The sequence below is a fragment of the Crocuta crocuta genome, unplaced genomic scaffold (genome assembly GCF_008692635.1).
Source record: "Crocuta crocuta isolate KB4526 unplaced genomic scaffold, BGI_CrCroc_1.0 scaffold131, whole genome shotgun sequence".
In the NCBI taxonomy this organism is placed as follows: domain Eukaryota; kingdom Metazoa; phylum Chordata; class Mammalia; order Carnivora; family Hyaenidae; genus Crocuta; species Crocuta crocuta.
Window position 1 is genome coordinate 9,038,403 of NW_027528977.1, and position 24,266 is coordinate 9,062,668.

The following is a 24,266-nucleotide window of genomic DNA, read 5'->3' on the forward strand; positions in this document are numbered from 1 at the left end:
GACACTCAACTGACTGAGCCACCCAGGCACCCTCAACCTGCATTTTAAAAAGGATGAGAAGGGAGAGGCAGAAACACCCCCTGGCTGGAACATTTGAGGTGCAATTTCATCAAGAAATGAAGCAGCTCAAGAGAAGGGAACAAGCTAACAGTGCCCCCAGCAGAGGGCGCCGGGGAGGCAGGTGGGACTTCTGAATGAGAGGGACTTTTTCAAGGGAGGAAACACAGTCCCTCCCTCAGCATCTCAGCCTTTCTCCAGTAAAGAACCGCCTCCCTGAGCTGGAGGGGGCAGAGGTAGGCATGCCTGGAACAAAACCACTCAAATAGGGCTCAGCGCTCACCTCAACAGGGACGTGGAAGGTCCCATAGGCAAACAAGCAAACTGAAATGGTAGCATTGTTCTCAAAGCATGCCACAGGGCTGAGTGTGTCTGCAGGTGCGGCAGGTTTGGACAGCATGGTGCTGGCAAACACCAACACTTCCTCTCCAGTGAGCCGGGAGGAGGCTTCAGGTATGAGATGCTTTCCCCCGAAGCTGGGGCTCTGGACCAGAGGTTCACTTTACAACCTTCGTCCTTCCTTACGTTAACATTTATTTTGAACAATTTTAAGCACACAGAAAAACACAGAGATTCACCAACACCCATGTGCCCACCACCCAGATGATTTTTTTGTCATATTGTCTTTGGCCTAGTTTGGTTTTTTTTTTTTTTTTAAGCACTAGAACCCTTAAGACTTGAGATAACGTTTGTTACCTTTCACTTAAAGAAGAATTTTCAAAATTTAAAGGGAATTAGAAGCTAGAGTTCTGTAATTAGCCTGCAGGCACTGAAATGATACTACTTTGGCAGATTTTCCATTGAGCAGGACTGGGGTACCCCAGTGGTTGTCAAAGAGTAGCTGCGGGGCTGGCAAGTGCAGCATCACTTAGGAACTTGTTATGAATGCATGTTCCCAGGCCCACTTCCAAGACCTCTAGAATGGGGAAGGGGTGGAGCCCAGCTGTCTGTATTTTCATGTACCCTCCCATCATCCTCAGGCACAGCCAGGTGTGAGAACAACTGGTCTACCCCAGGGGTAGGTAGGCATTTGCACGGCAGCCTGTGAGGTAAGGGGACCCCTCCAAAATTCTCTAGGGAGAAACCACTACACTCTTGGGCTGATTTGGCAGGTGCCAGTGATTATGAGACCTCTGGTATCAGACAGACCTGAGTAACTGTGCTTCCCCTGACACCTCCCAGCTTTATGGCCCAGATTAAATGACCCATTCTTCCTGGGCTGCAGTAATGTGGGAATACATATAGTTCCCACATCTCCAGGTTTTGGGAAAGGAGACAGCGGGGGCGCCTGGGTGCCTCAGTCGGTTAAGCGCCTGACTTTGGCTCAGGTCAGATCTCACGGTTCGTGGGTTCAAGCCCCGCATCAGGCTCTATGCTGACAGCTCAGCGTCTAGAGCCTGTTTCGGATTCTGTGTCTCCCTCTCTCTCTCTGCCCCTCCCCCACTCATGCTCTGTCTCTGTCTCAAAAATAAACAAAAAAAAAAAAATTTTTTTTTAACATAAAAAGGAAAGGAGACAGTGGGTCCGGAAGCAGGCAGGGCCAGCTAGTGCACCACTCCTTCTGGAGGAAGAGAAACAGCTGTGCCAACAACATCTGGCACCCCACTACACAGACTCAAGGGCCCCCTCTAGGGACGACAGCCACCTAGCAGGTCAGGCAAACTACCCCAGCTGAGGAAGAAGCAATGCGGCAAGTGCTTGACTGAACTTAAGAAACCACCCAGGACTGTCTAGGAAACACCAATGTGAGTGGGCAGGGGCTGACAGGCATAGAGGTGTCCTTGAACCCCCGAGGGTCTGGGGCCTGATACCTGGCCAGGTAGCGAAGGCCTTTACTTCACCGTCTCTACCACGGGCACAATTTTCAGAAAAGAAGAAAAAGATCTCCTCCCTCCACAGATCTACCCTTCTGGGAAGCTCAGCGCTCTAAACTGCTCTTACCAGGGGAAAGTTTGATTTCCAGATAAGCACCTCGTCCCCGCAGCCCCTCTGGCCTCCCCCTCTCCTTTCTGGGAAGCCGGCGGGGAGCCGATCAGGGTTAATTATAATTCTGCTTTGTGCCCTGATGTTCCACTGCAGAATATGATCGTGACAGTGTGAAAGGCGGGAAGCCGCCGGCCTCTCCTCTGCCTCCTGCAGACAAAGGCACTGCCGGTCTCCCAGGGGCCTGCCGCTGGCTGCTGGGCCCGGGTTAGGTCATCCATTAGCTCTCCCAGCTTGGAATGCTGGATGGTCTTGGCTGTCAAGGGGGGAATGAATCACTGTCCACATGGGCCAGTTACTCCCCATCTGCAGGGTGGGAGGCCTGCTCTCTGAGGGGGGACTGAGGGGAGGGCTCCAGGTGGGGAACCCCAGCCCACCCCAGAATGGCGGAGCGGCACATCTTTGCATTCTGCTCTGGTTTTCCAATAAACTGGGCCAGGTCACATGGGTTTCTCCTTTCCAGGATGTTCTGCTGGAGCCCCTCTTGCTGGCTTCGCTCCACGGCTATGACTTGCCAGCGGGGTGCACGCCGGCGGCCTGTGTCACCCCACCATTCTGCCTGCCCTGGCCACAATGGGACACAGACTCACGTTTAGTCAAGTAGTCATGGATTTCAAATATCCTCTCTTCGGTCCCCTTCCTTCCTGTCCTGGCCTCATCCTCAAGACAGCCCCCCATCCTGCTTTTTAGAAGAAACATCCATTTTTTTTTCTTCAGCCTCCTCACCTTGTCTCGGCAAAACACTAGAATTGCATTTCACTTCTTTGCTACGAAAACCAGAGAGGAATTTTCCTCTAAGTTTTTATCAGTCAATGCCTTACCTGGCACCCTCAATTAAGATCTCATTTCCACCGAGGGACAGTTCATTTTCAGAAGGAAAAAGCCATCAGGCTGGCCTTCTGTTTTGCTGAGTATTTTAGATTTACTTGGAGGAGGGGGTCAAGGCCAGGTGACATTCGTCCACATCAGCCAATCCTAAGTGGCCCCATTCCTCTAAGCTGAAGGTGAGCCTTGTCACCTGCCTGCATTTTTAGTGTTGTGTTGTGGTATCTCCCCTCCCTCTCCGGCAATTTTTTGTCACAAAGGACTAAAAACACCTAAATACAATCCTAACTTGGGATGCCTGGGTGGCTCAGTGGGTTGAGAGTCCGACTCTTGATTTCAGCTCAAGTCATGATCTCAGGGTTGTGGGATCAAGCCCCCCTGTCCAGCTTAGAGTGGAGCCTACTTGGGATTCTCTCTCTCTCTCTCTCTCTCTCTCTGCCCCTACCCCACTCATGCTCTCTCTAAATAAATACATAAATTTAAACCAAATAAAAATAAACACTACCCTAACTTTGAGGTCTGTGTTCTCCTGGACGGTTATCAGAATTCTCTAGGAGGAGAAATGGAGGTTAAACTAAGAAAAATTAATGAAATATTGGTATGGGAAAATCCACTGCCAGATAACTGAAGTCCTCAAAAACTGCCTGACTCCAGAAGGCTACCAAGAACTTAGCTGATAGCGAAAGTCAAAAGGAGAACAGCTGTGTAGGAGATAGATTCTATTTCTGCAGCCATTTTTAAAGGTGTTGTTTCGGTGTTGGAGACAGGACATCTCTGAAACAGACATTAACCTATTTCCCATTCAGTCACTGGTAACACACCAGGGTAGGCACTATCCAGTCCTGACAGCTATACTGTTGCTAACAATATTCCTGACATTAGAAAAATTAAACATTATGATTTTCAACATCACTAATCATTAGGAGGTAGAAAGGAAAATATTAAGGGCATTTTTTGGCCAGGGATTGGCCACATTGAAAAAACTTGTACTACCCAGTTTTAGCAAGGGTGTGGACGAAGGGCAGAACCACTGGATCATGAGCGGAGGGCTATTTGGCATCTGAAACAATCATTTTTGAGGCAGCAAATTGTTTCTTTGAATTAGCCCCACAGACATTGCACGAGCGGGACAGTGTAAGGGTGAGGACGGAGGCTCTAACAGTTCTAATAGTGATAAGCTGGCTAGACGTGTCCAACAAGAGGAAGCCATTTAAATAAACGACAGGTTGCCATCCAGTGTGAGGCTGGGCAGCTACAGACACAAATGAAAGCCACGTGGACAGATGTCTAAAACCCGAATACTAAGAGGAGAAGCAAGTTTCATCAGAGTCCATGAACACAGGATTCTTGGGAGATTAAAATAGACATAATCATGTTTTTAAAGATGGCGCGTTTTGGCCTCCCAGATACACACCTTCTATCTTCTTCTGGGACCCACCCCCTCTCTTCTCCATCCATATGGCTCCTGTGGGAACTGCCATGACCACAAATGACTGGGGTACAACTTGAGCCCACCTGGGCAAGATGTCCCTTCCTAGGATTTTTTTTTTCCTTGACACCAGTGAAACCAGTCAGCCTTGGTACAAATGCAGGTGGTGTGCAGGTTTTCTGTCCTCTGGGGCACCGGCCTCCAGCAGGGAGATGAAAGCCACATGTGGGGCCACACAGGCTGGATGGGGTCTGGCCTGGCTGCGTTTGAGTGCCTGGTTCCGTGGCTGCTCGGGCTTACTGTAGACCTCTGCCTTCATCCTGGGGATGCGGCTCCAGCGTGTGTAAGATCCTTCCAGCAAGGCCCCTTTTTGTTCAAGCTATGTGCGTATGATTCTGTCTAATTTCAGCTAAGGGTCTTAACACATAGAAATATCTGCAGAAATATACCCCGAACTGTTTGCAGTAGTGTCCTTTCCAGTGAAGATCCTAGCATGGAGAATTTTATGTAATGCTTGGATTTTAATTATGTATTTTTACAATGCTCATGAAATTCTTTGGAAACCAGGAAGTCTTAAAAACAAACAGCATTTCAGGTCTCTACCTAGTTTTCATAGAACCTAAAAGATAAATGGCAGGGACATTTGAATAGGAAGCCTGAGCACCGTGTTGTCATGTTAGGGAATGTGTCTGAGCTAGACTTCAGAACTTGCTAGCACTTCTAAGCATTAATCTCAAGGACTTTGGATGGATTCTCCTGATACTTGGGATGGGGAAACAACTCTCTTCTTCAGGCGGACGTGAAGATTATGATTACAACAGCCAGATCTGGTGTCTTACTCCCGGAAGCTTACTCATGGTGGTGAATCACACGTTTCCTAATGGAGTAGCCGTTCCAATCCTATTCATCCTTTCAAAGGACAGGGTCAAACTGTCATCAACCTCCCTCTCTGCTCCAGTGAGACTTCACCTAAGAAGATTAGCTTAGGGTCGCCTGGGTGGCTTAGCCGGTTAAGCGTCCGACTTTCGCTTAGGTCATGATCTCGCGGTTCGTGGGTTTGAGCCCCGCGTCGGGCTCTGTGCTGACTGCCAGCTCAGAGCCTGGAGCTTGTTTCAGTCTGTGACTCCCCCTCTCTCTGACCCTCCCCTGCTCGCGCTCTCTCTCTCCCTCTCTCTCTCTCCTAGAAAAAAAAATATATTTAAAAAAAAAAAAAAAAGATTAACTTAGAAGGTGAAAGCTGGGCATTGTGAGCTCCACTGCCCTTATCCAATCTGGGGGTGTGTGGTCAGCCTGGTGGGACCCTGATTCCCAGGAGGTGTCCAGTGGCTCACCCACAAGGCTGCAGTCACCGGTCTCCCACAGCGCCCCGTGATCCCTACCCAATGGCAGGACAAAAGGGACTCAGCTCTAGTTTCCATGAGGGCAGATCTGCTGAGGCTTCCTGTCGTGGCCACAAGTCCTTTTGTAGATTTAGATCGATGATCGTGTGTCCGCGGAATGAAGTGAAATTGTGATGCTTGACAGAAAGGGTGGGCTTGATTAAGGATTCCCTATTCCTACTTAACCAAGTTAGTCCACTGGCTCCTCTGTTGTGAGAGGCTGATAAAGGTATCCAGGCAATCAACATTACCTACTCAGTGCACTGAGATAATTACAACTTCGGAGGAGGCTATGCTATGGCTGTATTTTTCAAGAGTGAAAGAGCAGTGTCTCTGGGCTCCTGCCAATAATCAACTGAGAGGCTGGCTACCATTTCTATTCTCCTTGCTGGTAACTGCTCTTCTGCTGTTCCGTTCCCAAACCATGACCCTCCTGTCATCAGGAGCTGTTCGCCTGCTGCCACCAAGGCATCTCGGGACCGGACACTCAGCATTCCTTTCCTGAGACCTTGAGAAACAGCTGACCGACACTCTGAGTAGAATTCTCTGTGCCAGTTGGTTATAGAGGGAAGAAAGAGGACGACTCCCTTTCTTTCTCCCACAAACCTGNGTAATTATAAAAAGGGTTGGTGGTTTGGGACTTTTTTTTCAGAACTCTCATTTAGTATAAAGCCGTCTGGTTGTGTCACGACCACAGAATGTGGTATGCCACACAAATGGCTTGTGTGTGGTTCTTTGTACCCACCCTGGCTGTTCTGAGTTGGGAGGGAGCGTGGAAGTGAATTTTTAAGGAAGGCAATTGAGTGAAATCTGAACTAAAGTCCTCTGTATTTTGATAGAAGACCTATTTGAGACTGAAATTAGTTCAAGGGCCATTCTTTTGTGAGGTCAACCTTAAAAATAAAGACCATGTCCCAAATTGATCTCAATTCGAGTGAGTTACTAGATCACCAAAAATGAAATTTCTCCCAGAAAACTGTCTTAGAATCAAGGCTCATCTATACATTAAAGTATTTCTAACAATGTTCATAACCAGGATCCCCACTAAATAGATGGTGAGAGTTGTTACTGCTGACTGACCCCAAATGTATCCCTGATTTGAATGAAAACAAAATTATCTTGGGGATGGGGAAGTGTGAGCAAAATATCCATAACATGCACATTATAAGCTACTGAAACAGCATATATTCCCTCAACTTGCTTCTAGATTTACTATTTCAACAGTATCGCTGATGGGGCACCTCTCAGTCGGTTAAGCGTCCGACTTCAGCTCAGATCATGATCTCGCGGTTTGTGGGTTCGAGCCCCATGTCGGGTTCTGTGCTGGCAGCTCAGAGCCTGGAGCCTGTTTCAGATTCTGTGTCTCCCTCTCTCTGCTCCTCCCCTGCTCACACTCTGTCTCTGTCTCAAAAATAAATAAACTATTAAAAAATCCAGAGTATCGCTGACAACATGAGGTCTACATTTCTATTTTAAATGAACATGGAAATTATAGATCATGCACATCTGGAAAAGTCATTAAGAAGAGCATCTGCTTGCCGTGTTAAAACAGAAGAAAGTGGTTTTAAGAAAAAAAATTAGAATCTGTGTTTCACTGAATAAGACAATCGGTGCTGGAGTCAAAAGGAAATAATTCCCTTGAGTTTGTGGGCACCTGGCCAGCTATGTTGTTGGGAATGTCCCCTCTTCTAAGGCACCAGGTCTGGGATAGGTAAATAGATGCACTCAGACAGATGGCTGGGTCCTGCCAGTGGGAAGGGAGATGGGAACATTAGGCTGCTTTCAGGCACCAAGGAAACATCAGTAGTTCTCCTTTGGTGCTTGAGACTCAATCCACTCTTATGTGATTCTTGTCACTTAATTTGCAAGTACACACTGTTTTCTTAATGTCATGACATTCAACCCGGTATAGTGGAGAGAATAGTACATTTGATGCCAAAGTCCTGGGTCCCAATCCTGATTTCCCTCTATCAGCCCTGAGCCTTATCTAGGCAAGTCACTTAGAGATCTCTGAGCCAAGGCTTTCTCACCTGTGTGAGTGGGTAAGTCACCCTTCCTGTCTTTTATGATTTGGCTACCACATGAGAATCTCTAACAAAGTACTTTCTAGGCTGAGAACTGATATATAAAGGGAAGGCATTCATGGTTTTAAGGCTTCTGTGGTAAGAAATGAGAAGATCACTAGAAAAGGCTTCATTCTGATCCTCGACCTTCCTCCCAAAGAATTCAATGGCTTCAGCAAATTATGCTTAGCAAGGTCTTCACAACTTTCCTCTCCATATTTTTCTTGTACCCACTTCAGTTCTTGATTCACAGATACTGAACTTGAACCAGGTTCATGACTGTGTGTCTGCTAAGTACCTGCTATGAATATGGTTTCACTCTGTGAAGCAAAAGAGATGGGAAAAGAGGAGGCTATTGCCCAAGAAGAGCTTACAAAGGGCAGAGACCCAAGAGGAAGAAGGGAGAGAATGGAGCCTAGAAATAAGACGCAGTTTGAGTCGTGGGTGCTTAGGGACCATTTGCAGCAAATGGGCCTTAAGCTACCCCCAAATACTCTTGGAAATCAAGAGCTATGAAGAAATGGAAACGGAACAAAATGGGAGAGAGGGAACCAGACAGAAAGGTAGGTTTGGGTTCCATCTTCACGTTACTCTTTCTGGAGCAACTCTCCCCTTCTCTCCGGGCTGTGGTTCCCATGCTGGCCACAGGACAAGGCCCTTTCCAGCTCTCCCGTGCTGAGTCACTGACTCCCCGACTCCCCAGATGGGGCAGGCTGCAAGCAGTGGGGAGAATTCTGCCCTCACCCAAGCCTCACCGTCTCTGAGAGCTGGGTCACCACACATCAAGCCTAGTGAGCAGACCACACGTGGACACATGGCCATCTCATGGCGGAAGGGCCGCGGATTACCTGGTATGGCTGTTGGAAGAGAGGCTCTCCCAGGGCTGTGCACTGCAGCCGGCCACGGCAAAGGCGCCCCCGCAGCTGCCATCCAGCTTCATGAGCAGGGCCTTGGCGGCATTCTCAGCTGTCTTCCGGCAGTCGTGAGCGCGCTGGAGCATCTGAGTGATGTTGTCATCCCCTGACTGGTCTCCTAAGTCACAAAGAAGCCAAAGAAAGGATCAGTCAACCAGGTCAACGTGAACCACGTCTGGGAGCGAGCTTGGATCATCAGTTCTCAGTTACTCAGGGCAGAGGTGGAGAGAAACTAGCAGTGGATGGCCAGGGAAGTGATCCACATGCTGGGCTGGGCTTCATCACTTAGAAACTGGACTTAGCATGGCATGTCTCTGCTCTAAGCTCCACTGTCCGCATTGATGAAGGGTTGGCCAGTGTGATCTCTGAGGTCTGTCTCAAGCTCTAACATGCTATGATTTTCTAATTATGCAGGCTCCTGACTTCTCCCACTCAGTTGTAATCTACCGCTTGGCCATTCTTTCTTGCGTTAGCACTTCCTTGTGAATGAGGCCCAACTGTACCCTCCACATAACCAGAACTTTGCTTAGAGCTCTGTGTAGGGTAGAGACACAAACTAATAGTTTAAATGAGAACTTCAGACTGGCAGTGTATTTTCTGTACCAGTGCTATCCCTTTCTCTCAGCTTGGGCACCGTCAGTGGTGAGCCCAAATGTCTCCAGGAGTCAGGTAACTGTGCCGGAGCAAGACCTCATGAGTGGTGGGCACCAACACAGAACCAGACAGCACATTTCCCACATAAAATGGACACATTCTTGTTGTGTCTTAAAAACCATACTGGCCAAACAAGTCACCAGTTTGCTACCTCTGCAGCCTAGATCCCTAGTCTTTCAAATATTTTCAAATGAAATTATATACCAAAGCCTAAGATACAAAAATGGTAAATGCAGAACCACTTGAAGTGGGCAAGGGTGGAGGTCATACATTCAGCTTCTCCCCCACTCTCCAAGCCCACTGCTGAAGCCCAAAGATACTCTTCCAGCTTCCCAGAGCCTAGTTTGAAGACTACTGGTCTAAATCATCTAGAATGAATGTAATGAATGCCTGTGTAGTCAAAAAACAAAAACAAAAAGACAGAAAAAGGGGCGCCTGGGTGGCGCAGTCAGTTTAGCGATCAACTCTTGATTTTGGCTCAGGTCATGATCTCACGATTCATGGGATCGAGTCCCATGTTGGGCTCTATCCTGAACCTGGAGCCTGCCTCCTTCAGCTTCTCTTTCTCTCCCTCTCCCTTTCCCCTTCATGAGCGTGAACATGGTCCCTCTCTCTCTGTCAAAAATAAACTATATATATAAAAAAAAAAGAAACAGAAAAACCAGTGACTGGTACTATGGGTAAATGTCATAAAACAGTGCATGCTCTGCTGTGCAACTATATGGCCCATTGGAGCAGAATGCAGGTCAGCTGCTGCCATCAGCAGAATGTAGGGGAATTTAATAGGGAACCGCTCACGATAAGCCAACTCACAGCTTTATGGAGAGTGCAGAGGAAGTAGGGGTGCATATGTCCTGCAGGGCTAAGCTTCCCTGGACTCCCACTCTGGCCACTTCTCTGACAACATTCATGCTTCTTTTCCTTCCACAAATGAGATATATATATCTCATCAACTGACTGCTCTTTGAATTCTGTTCTGAAGTAGGCATGATATTACCGACTGGCTCATTTTATAAATATATCATGAGCTACCCAGGATTATGTTAATACAAAGCATTTCATTATTGATTTTAAGTATTTTAAATGCAGATTTGTATAAGCCCTTCCAGCTCTTACCAAGTAACTGTGCCAAATAGATACAAGCCTAATAAAAGGTACCTTTCCAGGACAGGATCCTCTGATGATACAAACTGGAACTAAGAGGATTGATTTCTTTTCCCTTTAATTGATAGTTTTCCTTAATACATATATTTAAAAAAAAAAAAAAACACATTTGACAGCAGGCCAAGATCATTTTAGGATGAGTTTAATATGAGGTATAAAGTTTTATGGTTTAGTGAAAAGACCCTGAAAAATGAGGTTTCTAATGGAAATGCTGGCAGAGTTTCTGCTTCTCGGCTGGGATGTTAATACTATTTAAAAAAAAAAAAATGGGGAGAGGAAAGGAAGGTGGCCACCCATACAAATGCTCCCTTGCCTGACAACTTGGATTTAAAGCAGGAAATTAATGCCCAGGATACTTCCTTTCCTTCAGATTTACTTCAGATTCCTGGACAGGTCAAAACTGAAGGGGGAAGAGCCTGTGAGTATTCAGTGCAAATGCTAGACCCCACACGAGGGGGAGGCTGGTGAGAATGTCAGGGTGGGGGTGGGGACACACTTGGGGGGCGCCATGATGCCGACCTTCTCTGCTAGCTGTATCCTGGAGGGATGACTCTCCCGAAGGCTCCCAGTCCTTGCCCAGAAGCCAGTCCTTGACCGATGGCCTAGTTTCTGAAGCTGAGGACTCCTGGCTTGCCCACACCACCCATGTTTGGCTCTGCCATTAAACAGTGTCCTGGTTACCTGCTGTTGCTTCTCCCAAGGAGCTGCTACCATAAAGTGCAGGCCGACGTAGCGTCCAGGCCTCAGCGCTGAAATACGGCAACATTCTCCCTTGATCTCTCTTTCCTCTCCAGCACTATTTCTACTGTGTCCTCCTCACATTACTGCAAGGCCCAGAGCCATGATCATGGGCCAAGTTTTAGCAAATGTTGCTAACCAGGATGCCACATTTGGCTTTTTTCAATTATATATCCCTTCCTGTGACTCAAAAATGAGGGGTACTCGTGGGGGGTACTGCAGATCTAGAGGGACAGATTGGGACAACAGAACACGTGACCCCGGGGCGGGGGAGGTGAGTGGGTCAGCGGACACTGATGCTCCCCCACAGGGCTGGACTCCAGGGACAGCCGTCTGAAGCAGATGGCAGGGAGTGAAACTATTTCCTCTCCATTCACAAGGCACCTGGAGACGAGGTAGGGAGCACCCAGAAGAACTACCCAGAAGAACAAACCTGGGGGAAAAGCACAGCCAACAGAAGCCGTGAGTTGCAGCAAAGGCCACGTGGGCCACAAAGGGACCCTTAACAGTCAGTATCACAGAGAGAGGCTGTGGGAAAGTTGGTCTCTTTCATCATAAGCTGTGGGCCTCCTGCTCCATCTGGTCCTCCCGGTGGCCCGGGAGAGTGTTTCCTAAGAGGGCCTGTTTGTTTTAACTTGTCTGTAATTCTGTTTCCACTCCAGTTCTTGCTGCATTCAACATAAACAATTTACTCACTCAGTCATGAGGAAAAAACGAAAAACACACTTGACAAGCACATTTCGTGTTGTCGGGAGGTGTTCCAATGCCAACAGCAAAATGAGGGCACCGTAGAGCCAGAGAGGCAGGGGACAAGAAGGAAGAGGGAGGGAGACACACTTACCAGGGGAGGACCCCACGCCGGCTGCCCGGAACTGCCCCAGGATGAGGCTCTGCTCGCTCTCGGCCAGTGCCAGGAGGAGTTCATAGGCTTCTATGCACTGTTCGCTGAAACAGAAGCACACGGTGTCGTCAACGCTGGCAGGGGACAGTGAGCCTCTTCAGTGCAGCACTGTCCCCTGAGGGGGCATGGCTCCAGACCTGCATCTCAGCCTTGCTGTCCATATAAGCAAGGAAATATCCAGATGTCCCTGCATAAAGCCAAGGGTGTGCTTTGCTATGTTGCCCCCCATCCCCTTTTTACCTCACTTAAACTTTTAGTTTAAGCTGGGATCTAGAAAAATACAAGTGTAGCCATAAAAGTGAGAGAGTTAAGTTTATTGCTTCTTTGACAATCAGCGAAAAAGGAAATGGAATATGCCTGTGGTAGCCAGCCCCCAAGATGGCCTCCACTGCTCCCAGATGCTGGTGTCCACACCCTTCTGTCATCCCCTTGTGCACTGTACCAGAGTTTGTCTATGTGACTAAGAGGATATGGGATCACTTCCAAAATCAGGTTACTAGAAAGCATGGTGACTTCCACCTTTTCTCTACCTTCACCTTCTCTCTTGGATCATCCTCTCTAGAGAAGGCCAGCTGCCATGGCTTGAAGATTCTCGAGCAGCCCCATGGAGAGACCCATGTAGTGAGGAAGTAAGACTTCCAGCCAAGAGTGAGTAAAGGATGGAGGATTCCACCAGACAGCTGTGTGAATGAGCCTTCTTAGAAGCAGATCTGCCAGCTCCAGTTAAGGTTTCAGATGACACAGCCCTGGCTAACAGCTTGAGCAGAACCTCCTAAGAGCCCCTGAGCTGGAACACTACCTAGCTACACCACTCCCAGCTTCCTGATCCTAGAAACTGTGCCATAAGAAACAGTACCGAAGGAAAGGAGGGAGGGAGGGAGGGAGGGAGGAAGTTCCAGAAAGAAGACTATTTTGACCTAAACCTTCAGGAGCCACTAGCCACATGTGGCTAATTAAAAAAGAATTTAATTAAATGAAAAATTTATTTCCTTTGTTGCAACAGCCACATACTATATGTTTAAGAGTCACATGTGCCTAGAAGTTACCATACTGGACAACACAGATAGACAACAGGTCCATCATCACAGAAAGTTCTATTAGACACTTGTAAAACTGCCCCTTGAAACACACAAAATCTGACAAGTTTGGATTTCTAAGAGGAAAATATTAGTCTCTCTTCTTTTGCTTGTCATCATTGAACACACCAGGTATAGGATCTAAGAGTGACCCCTTCCACACTGCCACCCGTGACCCACGTGGACCCATGCCTGCCCAGGAGGTGGAACGTGTGCATAATGCCTGAGTAGCCCTGGACAGGATGCCTGCAGTCCAGAAATATCCCTGCTAAGCAAATAACCGATTGGCCTCTCTAAGCTAAGCAGGGGAAATGTTGCTTTATTCAACATTTAGTCAAGAGACCATCTCTTTTTCGATTTTCTCTACTCTCATCTTCCTTCACTAAGAGATCAGGAGCCATCACCAGCTCCGGCTGCCGGCAGCCCCTCCTCTCAAGGGCAGTCCATCTTTCAGGTTAGAGACAGGGCGACATTGCTTCATCCACACAGATCAAAGGCAGATTGTGGCCACAAAACAGCCTGTTTCAAAAGTTATTATAGGTGGATTATCTGTTTGCTTTGGTGTGTCTGTACACTAGCATGATTGTGCTCTAGCTGTGGTCTCCTTTGATTTGGTTTGATTTTGTTTTTTGAAGATACAAAGCTTCTTAAAACATATTGATCTTTTCAGAGGATGCTAAGAGCAGGTTACAGTCCCTACTCTGAGAGCTTAGCAAATATGTCCAAGTGGTGCCACTAATGAAATAACCCTCTGAAAACAATAATGCAAAGCTTTGTAGTTAGTAAACAAATAGTAATTTAAAAACAAATTCCAGGGCACCTGTATGGCTCAGTCGGTTAAGTGTCCAAGTCTTGGTTTCGGCTCAGGTCATGATCTCACGGTTTGTGAGTTGGAGCCCCAAATCGGGCTTCCCACTGCTTGGGATTTTTCTCTCTCTCTTCCCCTTCCTCTCTCAAAATAAATAATCTTAAGAAATAAATTTAAAAGTAGATAAATTCCAAAGCTGATGAGGCTGAAAAAAACTGGTACATTCATATACCCCTGCTCACTGATGAATGAATTGTAATCACTTAAACTGACTTTTTTTTTATGGGAAAAAAACCAGGAGCATGCCTGAAGAACCATGATAACATTCATATACTTTGACCTATAATTCTTGGGGATTTTATCCCAAGAAAAATATCCAAAAGAATGAAGATATTATCAGTATTAAATTATTTGTTATAAAATTATTTTCAATATCCAAAGTCTACAAAAATCTAAATGTCTCTTAGAGAAATGAGTAAATAAAATAACAATATATAAACTTGATGCAGGGGATACAGCCATTCAAAATGCACACAGACTATTGACCAGCATTACAAAACTACTACAGATGGAATAAAGAGAATATCCTAGGTTTTAACAATGTAAAATATACACAAACATGAATAAAGACTGGAAAGAGCAACAAATGAATATATAAATGCAAAAATAAATATTCTGAGTGATATTACTTGGATGGAATAATATTTTTAAGTTGAACATGCTAGCAGAAATACACTGGCTTTCTAATACCATACTCATTTCTCTTATTTTTGTAAATGCCACAACAGTGCTAATGGATTTTCTATATGTATCATGTTATTATTTGCTGGTCCAACTCCCCATATGTGTTCTAAAAGCCTGTTTTCTACTTTTATGTGGGGTTACTATAAATGCATTTCCAAGTTAAAAAACCTCACACCACCCTTACGCAGCCTTGCTAACCCACCAGTACTGGAGGGCCAGCACGGCTCCCCCCCAACCAACCCCAACACACACACAGCCTCACTTCCCCACCTGTACTGCAAGGCCAGCCTCAGCGCCGTGGCATTGGATTCATACTTCCCCACCAGCATGCTCATCCGCTCAGCGTTGCTCTTGCATTCTTCCAGGGTTATGGTCAGGAGGTCATTTTGGGATTTGAGGTGTTCAATGCGGCTACAAAGGAAGAAAAATCTCTTTCATGATTTCACGTTGGGATTACAATTCATTTGCCAGTATTTGAATTGTCTCCTGTGGATCCAGGCCAGACACGCGTGTTAGGATGTGAGCTTGTCAGAGGTTTTAGCAAATGGAACTGACATGAAGTATTAAAGAAAGCAACTCTAAGTATAAGAATCACTAAATTCTGTGTGAATTAGAAATACACGGAAGTGTCCTGGTTATTTCCTAATCAGCCATCAACACACCGTGTGCCAGGTACAGTGTGAGGCTCCGAGCATACACCAAGGAAAGGAGCCAACCGCGTGACCTTGGGCCTTTCAATAAACCACCCTCCACAGGGACAAACAAAATATCAGTGCCACAGTAATAGCTACTATTTGTTAAACCCCTGCTCAGTGACCCTCTAATGGCCATTTGACTTAGGTATTATTCCCCATTCTCAGAGGAGGAAGTAGAGTCCCAGAGGGGTAAAGGACATTGCAGTGGGATTTGAACCAAGAAGTTTGACCGCAGATCCTGTACTCTTTACCACTCACTACAGGGCAGACGCAAAAGATGAATCAGGTAGTAAGAAACTGTCCCTAGGGGCCTCTGAATGGGCAGTGAGCCAGGAAGCATGGGCTGTGTCCAAAGCTCCTTCCACATTGGACAGTCCTGCAACCGTTAACTACCGGTAAGGCAAGCAGCAGGAATTTTATGCTTTATAGGAATTGGAACTATACATTCAGAGCAAATGAGTTAATGGAAAAATCAGAAAAACATAAGCATTCAACTTCCCTGTTTTCTGTCCTAGGACAGAAGCTCTGGGTGCAATGATTCATTTCCCATCAACATACCCATTTATAGTACTCTGACCATCAAGTCTTCAAGACACAGGGTTTCACACATAGAAAATAAATGCAAGTGACTCTTGAAACAGTAAGAGGCTTGGAAGCCATTTGCCTTGCGGATCAATCTTAGGACCACATATCTTAGAGAAGAATGTGGACACACTCACCAACATAGGAGATGGCTGGTGTAAGACCACTGTGAGACTTTGGCAACTTGAAGGTCAACTCAATGTAAGGTGCTACAAGAACATACTTTTCTGTTCTTGTTGACACTAAGACTTCTTGAGACAGTCCACACTTTCCTTTACACTCCACCTTGTTCCAATGTACATTTGGACCCCACTAATTAGATGAAACTCTTTAGCCAGCTCACAAACCTACATGTGACCAATCCCCATCTCAGGGCCCTTCTCAGGCAACACCCCACTTAATAGGCTACTCCTGCCTTCTCAGAATGTTCTCTCTCACTTAGGTCATGACAGGTTTCTATTAGTTTTCTTCCTGCCTTGAAGGACATTTCTTCTGTCTTCTTTGCTGGCTCCTTATCCTCTATGAAATCTCTAAGGGTTGGCATTACCTCAGGACTCAGTCCTGGGTGCCCTTCTGTATCAGCACCCCCACCCCATCCCAGGGCCATTTTATCCAGTACTATGACTTGAACAGACGTTTATGTTTCTATGGCTCCCAAATTTCTCTAGCCCAGACCTCTCTTCTGAGTGCCGGTCTCACATCTCCAGCTATTTCCTGATACTTCCATTTGAGTGTCACACCAGCACCTTAAATTTAATATTACCAAATGAGACTCCTGATTCCCCCCAACCTGGCCTTCCCCCATCTTCTTCATTCAGTAAATGCCACCACCATCTTCCCAATGATACAGGTGAGACACATGAGAAGCTTCTTGAGACCATCCCTTCCTCTTATATCCAAATCTACCCCAACTACAGTTTCCATTGATTCTACACTACCAAACACACTGACCCCCATCACTTCGCATCATCTCCACTTTGGCCGCACTGGGCCACTGCAATCATTGCTCGGCTTCCACGCTTGCCCCACCCACTTCCAATCTTCACACCTGAGTCACCAAAGTCTAGACACCAAAGATTTAGACACCAAAGTCTAAATCATGTCTGTTCTTTTGCTACTTAAAACTCTTTAATGACTTCCACTGACACTTAGAATAAAGAGTGGACTTGGTCCATGGCCTCAAAATCCATATCCCACTAAGCCTTGCTGATTCTGCCACCTTATTGCATGTGACTCCTTGCATCCACTCCATCTCAGTTCCATTGGCCTTCGGACAGCTCCTACTTCATGTCAACTTCCTTTCCGGCTGTAAGGTTAAGTTGGTCCATAAGACTCTTAGTTTATCATATGGCTGCTTCCTTTTTCTCTTAAATTCTCAATTTACAGCCCCATCTTCAGAGAATCCTTCTCCGGCTACATATCTAAAATCAAACGCTTCCCCTCTTACTCTATCACAGTGCCCTGTTTACTGGGAATTTTCTTATGATCTCATTTGTTTGCTTCTTATATAGCTTCCCTAACAGAATATAAGCTCCATGAGAGCAGACACCTTGTCTCTTTTACTTTTCCCTGCATGACAAACAGCTTAGCACAGAGTAGATGCTTAAAACAGATTTGTTAAATAAGGACATACTTCTGAGGAGGCATGACCCTCCCCCCCCAACCACACACAATCACAAAGCTAAATGCTTTCATTTTTCGGGGTGTAATAGGGTCTCCAACCTTGAGATAGGCAGTTTAATAATAGACATGAAGACATACTGGTAGATTATTTCTAAGATTATTCCTGTGTTCTAGCTATAGCTATGGTCGTAGAGAGGACACTGGAGGGGAAGTCCAAGGGCAAGGGTAGAATTCCAGCTAGGCTATTTAAGAGCTCTGGACTCAAGGCAAGTCACTCAACACCGAAGACTTTTTTTTTTCTTATTTGCAAAATGGGACTATTCTTTCCTCCCAAGTTGAAGATTAAGCGGTTGTCTGTGAGATCCCTTTGTAAACTGTTTAACACTGTAATAACGTGAACTACAAGCCCCAAATATTTCCCCTTCCTTTGGTGTCTCCTAGGTGCGCAGAACTGAGGAGAAAGGAACGTCCCCCGAGTTCAACCACAAAGCAGGCTTGTTAAATCCCAGAATCTGTGAAGAGATCCTCACTCGACAGAGGGTCCCTGAAGGCATCTGACTTCATTAAATTGCAAAGGGCATATCTGATTCAGTTCTCAAGCACTCTCCGGCTGTGGTACTGAGATGGCTGCTGCTTTACTGCTATAAGGTAGTCATCAGGATTATCATTCTTAAGCATTTTGGATTTAATAAGGAAACCATTTAATTTCCCGATTTGAAATAACCTAGATTGCCTCATTTCCTTAGTCCTCAAGCACTATATTAAAGAGCTTCGAATCAGGGAGGACTAACATGATAATTCAATTTATTTAGGTTTGCCAGACACAAGGGGAATGGCATTAAGCAATGGTGGATGGATACCGGCATCCACGTTTCTTTCTGGTTAGTTCATAAGCCTTTCAAATTCTTACTATGGACTCCCACTGAAGACTGGTAGGTGAAGGCAGCCTTACCACACTTGGATATGATTTAGCAGTGCACTCTGTCCCTGCGGGACACATTCTGAGTCAGGGTGGTTTAGCATGGTTTGGCCTCGGTCCTTTTCCTTTGCTTTTTCAGCAACTCTCATTGCTAGGATGACCTAGAAGCCAATCTTTGCCGAGAAGCTTGAGTGCAAACTTTAACTACCTCTGTTGTGAGATTGGAGAAGAATCCATAAAAGTGGTAAAAATTTCTAAGTAGGACAGTTTGACCTACTTAGAAAATTATTCTCAGTAGGCTTAAGTATGATAGCATGTAGGGACTGAGGGTTGTGTACACTGCAAAGAGCATAAATAAAATTAGGCAGCCCTCTGGAGAAGCAGGGAGGGCTAAACTAGCATCCCTGGTCAATCCCAGAATGCCTCCATCAGACCGCCTTTGCTAGTTCCTGGTCACTCCAGGCGCCCCTTGGATGCTGACTCAACATTCCAGAGCTTCTCCTTGTGGTTCCTGGCAGCCCAGGCCTGCACACTAAGTAGCCATCTTGTAATTCTGACCTACTTGTCATTCTATACAACTGCTCCCAGGACTTGCTACATAATTTGCAAGGGCCAGTGCTCAATAAAAAGGTGGGGCCCTGGCTCATCAATTACTAAGACTTTAAAATGGTGACAGTAGAGCAGCCAAGCCAAGAGTGGGTCCTCTCAAACATGAGGCTTGCACATTTGAAAACGCAGGTCACGCAACGCCCTTGAAGACAGTCCCAACTGCCCTAAGCACTCCTCTGATGAAGAAGGTGGGAACTCCCCACCCACCAGCCTGACAGCATCTCTCTCTGTCACAATTCATAAGCCAACTTGAATCGATTTTTGAAAGGGAAAGGAGGGTTGTTCCCCACTCCCCCCACCCCACCCTAAAGCAACCTCTCAAATATATAGGATTTCTCCTTACCTATTCAACCGTTCTGTTTCCACCTCAAACTCTCTAATTTTGCTTTCCGAGATGGCAGATCCATGTGAGTACAGCGTTTGGAAGATCTCCTGGATGTTGGAGCAGTCCTGGAGAGAGTGGGCCAGGTGTTCTGCCACACTGCTGGATACCTGTACAGGTGAGCACACACACTTCCCTCTAGACACTGTGGCTTCGGGGACCAGTCTCCAGGCATGTTTTGCATGCAAAAGAATTTAAAGCTGATATCTCCTGACAATCAGGCACCAGGAGATGGATACCCTGATCTTTCTCAGTTTATATAATACGATTCTGTGATAAAAAGCGAACTGCTATGAAAACAGTACATAAACAGAATCAAAATACAGCTGTATCCTCCACACAGCGTGCCGCTTCAGAGTTCCTAAACTTTGGGATACTGACAGGGTCCCAACTCCTTTCCCCTTCCTGAGCCCCCTGTCCTTCTAGGTCCTTGTCTCTGGTCACTGCAGCCCAACGGAACAGCCATTTCCTTTAGTTCCACAGGTTAGCTTAGGTACCGAATCTGGATGTACACAGTTGTTCTCAGTGCAAAATTCTAAATTCGGGCCTTAAAAACATCCTATTCAGGCTTTCTCCACCCTTCAGATCAGAGAGCTGGCTCTCTCAGGCTCACCACCCATCTTAAAAAATATTCCTTAGGGAACTCAAACTACTCCCTTTTCACCATCCATCAGCTCTTACAGCCCCAAGGGGTCTGTAGGCTCTCCAGATGAAAATCGTGATACTAAGCGGGAAGGTTCCAGTCTTTCCTGGCATTGGGCTACCCTTCAAAGGCAGCACTCATCCTCCCTGGAGAGCACATTCCCTTTTAAGAGGCATGTGCAAAAGGTAAAATTTATTTTACAGCTTCCTGACCCACTTGGTCTCTGGGGTAGCAGGGTGAAATAAAGCAGGTACTTCATGACTTTCATCTACATCAACAGTAACGAGACCTAAATCATTTCTTTCTGAAAGGTTTCAAGCAGAGTAAAAGAAAAATTCCCTTAAAGCCGAACGAGTAATTCCCTGATGAAGAAACCATTCTACATTTTAATCTGATCATCTGGAAGGAAATGGGGTATGATTTATTATTATAATAATTAACTGGTTCATGGGAGGTGAACTTGAGAAGTTCTGTCGTCTATGAGCTGTGGTCTGTGCAGCTCTACTGGGTACTTTCTTGCCTTGCTTCTTATGAACACTCACCCCTATGCTGCTGATTTCTGATCCCAGGACTGGCCGATCAGATGATGAAGACTCGGACCTGGTCTTCGATAGCTTCACCCTCTCCGCAATCTTGAAAAACAAAAAAATTATCAAAAAATGACATACCATTCTCTAGACACACTGTTGAGACTGTGTATCTACAAGGCTCCTGTTTAACCATGGCAACTAAACTGAACAATGAATTTCTTAAGAATAACTTGTCCAATTTTTCACCACCTGCTTAACCCAGGGTTTTCCAGCCTTAGCAGTAGTGACATTTTGGGTTGGATATTCTTTGTTGTAGAAGAATTCTGAGTGCTGTAGGACACTTAGCGGCATCGCTGGCTTCTATAGCCACAAGATGCCTCTGGTACTCTAATTGTGACCATCAGAAAGGTCTCCAGACACTGTCAAATATCCCTTGAAGGGACACAATCACTTCTGGTTGAGAAACACTGGTGTGACCCAGCTTATTCAACTTGATGGTTGATAACCAACCTTCTGGCAGAGACTGGTAGACTACCAGGGAAGAGTGCATGTTTCATCTCACCAGTCCCTCTGGGGAAGACTCAACATATGAGCAGATGTGGGGCTGCTTCTCTAACTGTCATGGCGTGCCCAGCAGAGTCTATTGGTCTGCAGGCAGGGCTGCTGGTCCTGTGAGAAGGGAGATCATTGATTCATTACTCAGGGTCCCCTCCTGGGCTGAATCTCAGTCCTCAGGAGCAACTATCCATCCACCCCTTACTATTGTAGAACCTGACAAAACATCTCACTTTCCACAACAACTTGACAGCCATGACCTGCTCCTGCTAGCTGATTAATGAGAGTTGGCATCCAGGTCACAGCCGAGAGAAACTTAAAAACTACCCTTGGGTTATGTCACCCTGCGGCCCCAGCACATGAGGCCTGTGTGAGATGCTAGGGAAGAGCCCCTTGGGGGCCCTGTGCGCTAATCATATGCCTACACAGTGGCCATGCTTGAGAGAGGCTGGTGCTTACAGGAAAAAAGAGGCGGTGTTCCCGCCTGCCCCTAGAGCTCACCTTGGCAATGGGAATGTCATTGCTGCTGCTGCTCGTGCTCAACTCCCCGGTGCTGGGGTTAACTGGGCGGTTGGTGGAAGTGAGGCGGCCAGGGCTGGCGGGCCCTGTGGCCTGCACGCTCTGTAGTCGCGTTTGAAGCTCTCGAACCTGAAATAATAATGCCTTTAGATACAGACTGTAGTTTTCCCCTGGCCAAAGAGCAAAATAGCCAGATGGGTGGGTGGCTGTTTTCATTTACATTAAGAGATCAGTTTCACCGAAAAGCTAACTTGGTTGAGTCCACATAAAAGTCTGCCATATTCTTAACTAGACCTGCTACTGGCTGGCCATCATCTGTTCTTCACAAATATGATGTAAAAATGTGTCCATAGGCTCTGGAAGCTTCCAGCAGAGGTGGAAGGACCATCTTTAAGGTATCTTTATTCACTGAACCTCATGAGCCTGAATGTCTTGGGCACTGCAGATAGAGAACCCGGGGTGAAATCACCACACTCATGGAACTGAAAGCTCAGAGGGGGAGAGAATAATTTCAATGCAAGTACACATTAATGTTATAAACATCCACCTAAGGTGCCGTAGGAAGCAAAAAAGGGGAAGAATGTGCCTCCATCTGAAATCAGCAGGGAAGGAGAGGGTCATGCTGGAACAGTCGTATAGGTGACCCGGTCGCAACAGACGACAGTAGGGGCGGGCTCTGGTGGTGCTACGGGTGAGCTGAAGTAAATCTGGGAGGACAGCGTGCACAGGAGCACAGGCAGCAGGGTAACACCCTAGGCCTGAAGAACTGCGTGTAGGGGAGCCGCATACACAGGCACGGAGGGGAGGCTAAGGGAAAGACACAGATGCACCTGAGCTTTTCCCCAAGAGACGCCAAGAAGGGCTTATCCTGGGGATAGTGGAGTCTCTCAACAGTCTTTCTGTAGACAAGAGAAACACAGGGCCCCTTGAATTGTATTTAGAACACACATTTACCTGCACAGAATTTAAATGTTCAAACTCCCTTCTCTAGGACTATGGGCTCAGTGATTTCCAAAGTGAGAAGTGTTCCAAGTAAGTGAAGGTAATTGTTCGAAATTGGTCTTCCTGATGACCTGGATCACAGCTCTATCATCAGGTACCGTGTCTACCTTGAAGGGCAAATGGACTACAGCACCCGCGGAGCCTTCCAAATGGGCACCAGCTCCTGCTGGGAAGAATCCGCACTGGAACATCTAAGGCAGTGCTTTGCAAACCTGTCAGTGCACCAGAATGTCAGGAGGCTTGTTAAAACACAGAGCACAGGGCCCCACCCCTAGGGATTCTGATTTAGTACGTGGAATCTGCGTATCAACTAGGCTCCCAGGACCCACAAATGCCCCCAGTTGGGGGCTCACACCCTTATTCTTAAGGGATTCTCAGGGCCATACAGCATCTCAGCCACATCCCTGACACCAAACCCTTTTCTAAAAGCAACTGGAAAGCTTTCTGTATTAAATATCTTGGATGTCTCCATCCTGCTAAATTGGGAACCAAAAAGTAATTGAAATTTCAATAATTCATCAACGTATTAGAAGCCAAAATTGGAAAATTCCCTCGGAGCAAATTGCATTCAATAGTGTAACAGCTACAAAGTGCCTAATGCTTTGCCGCAGCTTCCAGCAACTGTGGGTTGATGGAAATGTGGGTTCCTCAGAGTACGCCAGACACAGAGCTGACCTCAAAATAGTTTAAAGACTAGAAAAACACATGCTTGTTAAAGCCAAATAGTATTGCTGGGGGGAGATGACAGGGCTCATTCTGGACTGGTCCCCAACAAATCTAGAAGAGGCACAGCACGGATGCCTCCTTACGCTGCATGGCAAAGGGAGAGGGCCCACTTTCCCGGCAGGCTGGCTTCCTGGCACCTGGGAAAACTCCCTGGTGGAGACTATGGATTTCAATTACTTATTGCTGTGTAAGTCTGATGAGGTCTTGAATAATTAACAATGTTAACACCACTCCAAAATCTAAAGAGTATCTGAATCATTCACAAAGCAATCAATGGTCTGTTCCCAGAATGCCAATTGGCCCACCTCATCTTACTTTTAAAAAATATATATAAGGGGCAGGCACCTGAATGCCTCAGTTGGTTAAGCCTCTCACTCTAGATTTCAGCTCAGGTCATGATCCCATGGCTGTTGCGATCGAGCCCCACATTGGGCTCTACACTGAGCATGGAGCCTGCTTGGTCTCTCTCTTTCTCTCTCTGCCCCTTCCTCTCTCACCCTCTTGCTCTCTCTCTATATATACATACATACACACAGACACAAATATATTTATAAATATATCAATTGTCCTGGGCAATTTAAAAGAACTTCATTAAAACTACCTAGTTTATTGGGGCGCCTGGTGGCTCAGTCAGTTAAGCATCCAACTTCAGCTCAGGTCACGATCTCATGGTTCGTGAGTTTGAGCCCTGTGTTGGGCTCTCTGCTGTCACACTTTGGATTCTCTGGTCTCCCTCTCTCTTTGCC

The 24,266-nt window shown here is 46.4% G+C and overlaps 1 protein-coding gene across 3 annotated transcripts in view; it reads right to left on the reverse strand.

The window, feature by feature from the left end:
- The window catches only part of MCC (MCC regulator of Wnt signaling pathway), a 271,105-nt gene that overhangs the window by 31,624 nt on the left and 215,215 nt on the right, over positions 1-24,266 (reverse strand). For all 3 annotated transcript variants that reach the window (XM_077757204.1, XM_077757203.1, XM_077757205.1), the window contains exons 7-12: positions 21,775-21,921; positions 20,731-20,820; positions 19,507-19,655; positions 15,006-15,146; positions 12,048-12,151; positions 8,585-8,768 (exon numbers count right to left, since the gene is read on the reverse strand). In XM_077757204.1, the coding sequence (XP_077613330.1) occupies positions 8,585-8,768; positions 12,048-12,151; positions 15,006-15,146; positions 19,507-19,655; positions 20,731-20,820; positions 21,775-21,921 (815 nt within the window). The remainder of the gene's footprint in view (positions 1-8,584; positions 8,769-12,047; positions 12,152-15,005; positions 15,147-19,506; positions 19,656-20,730; positions 20,821-21,774; positions 21,922-24,266) is intronic.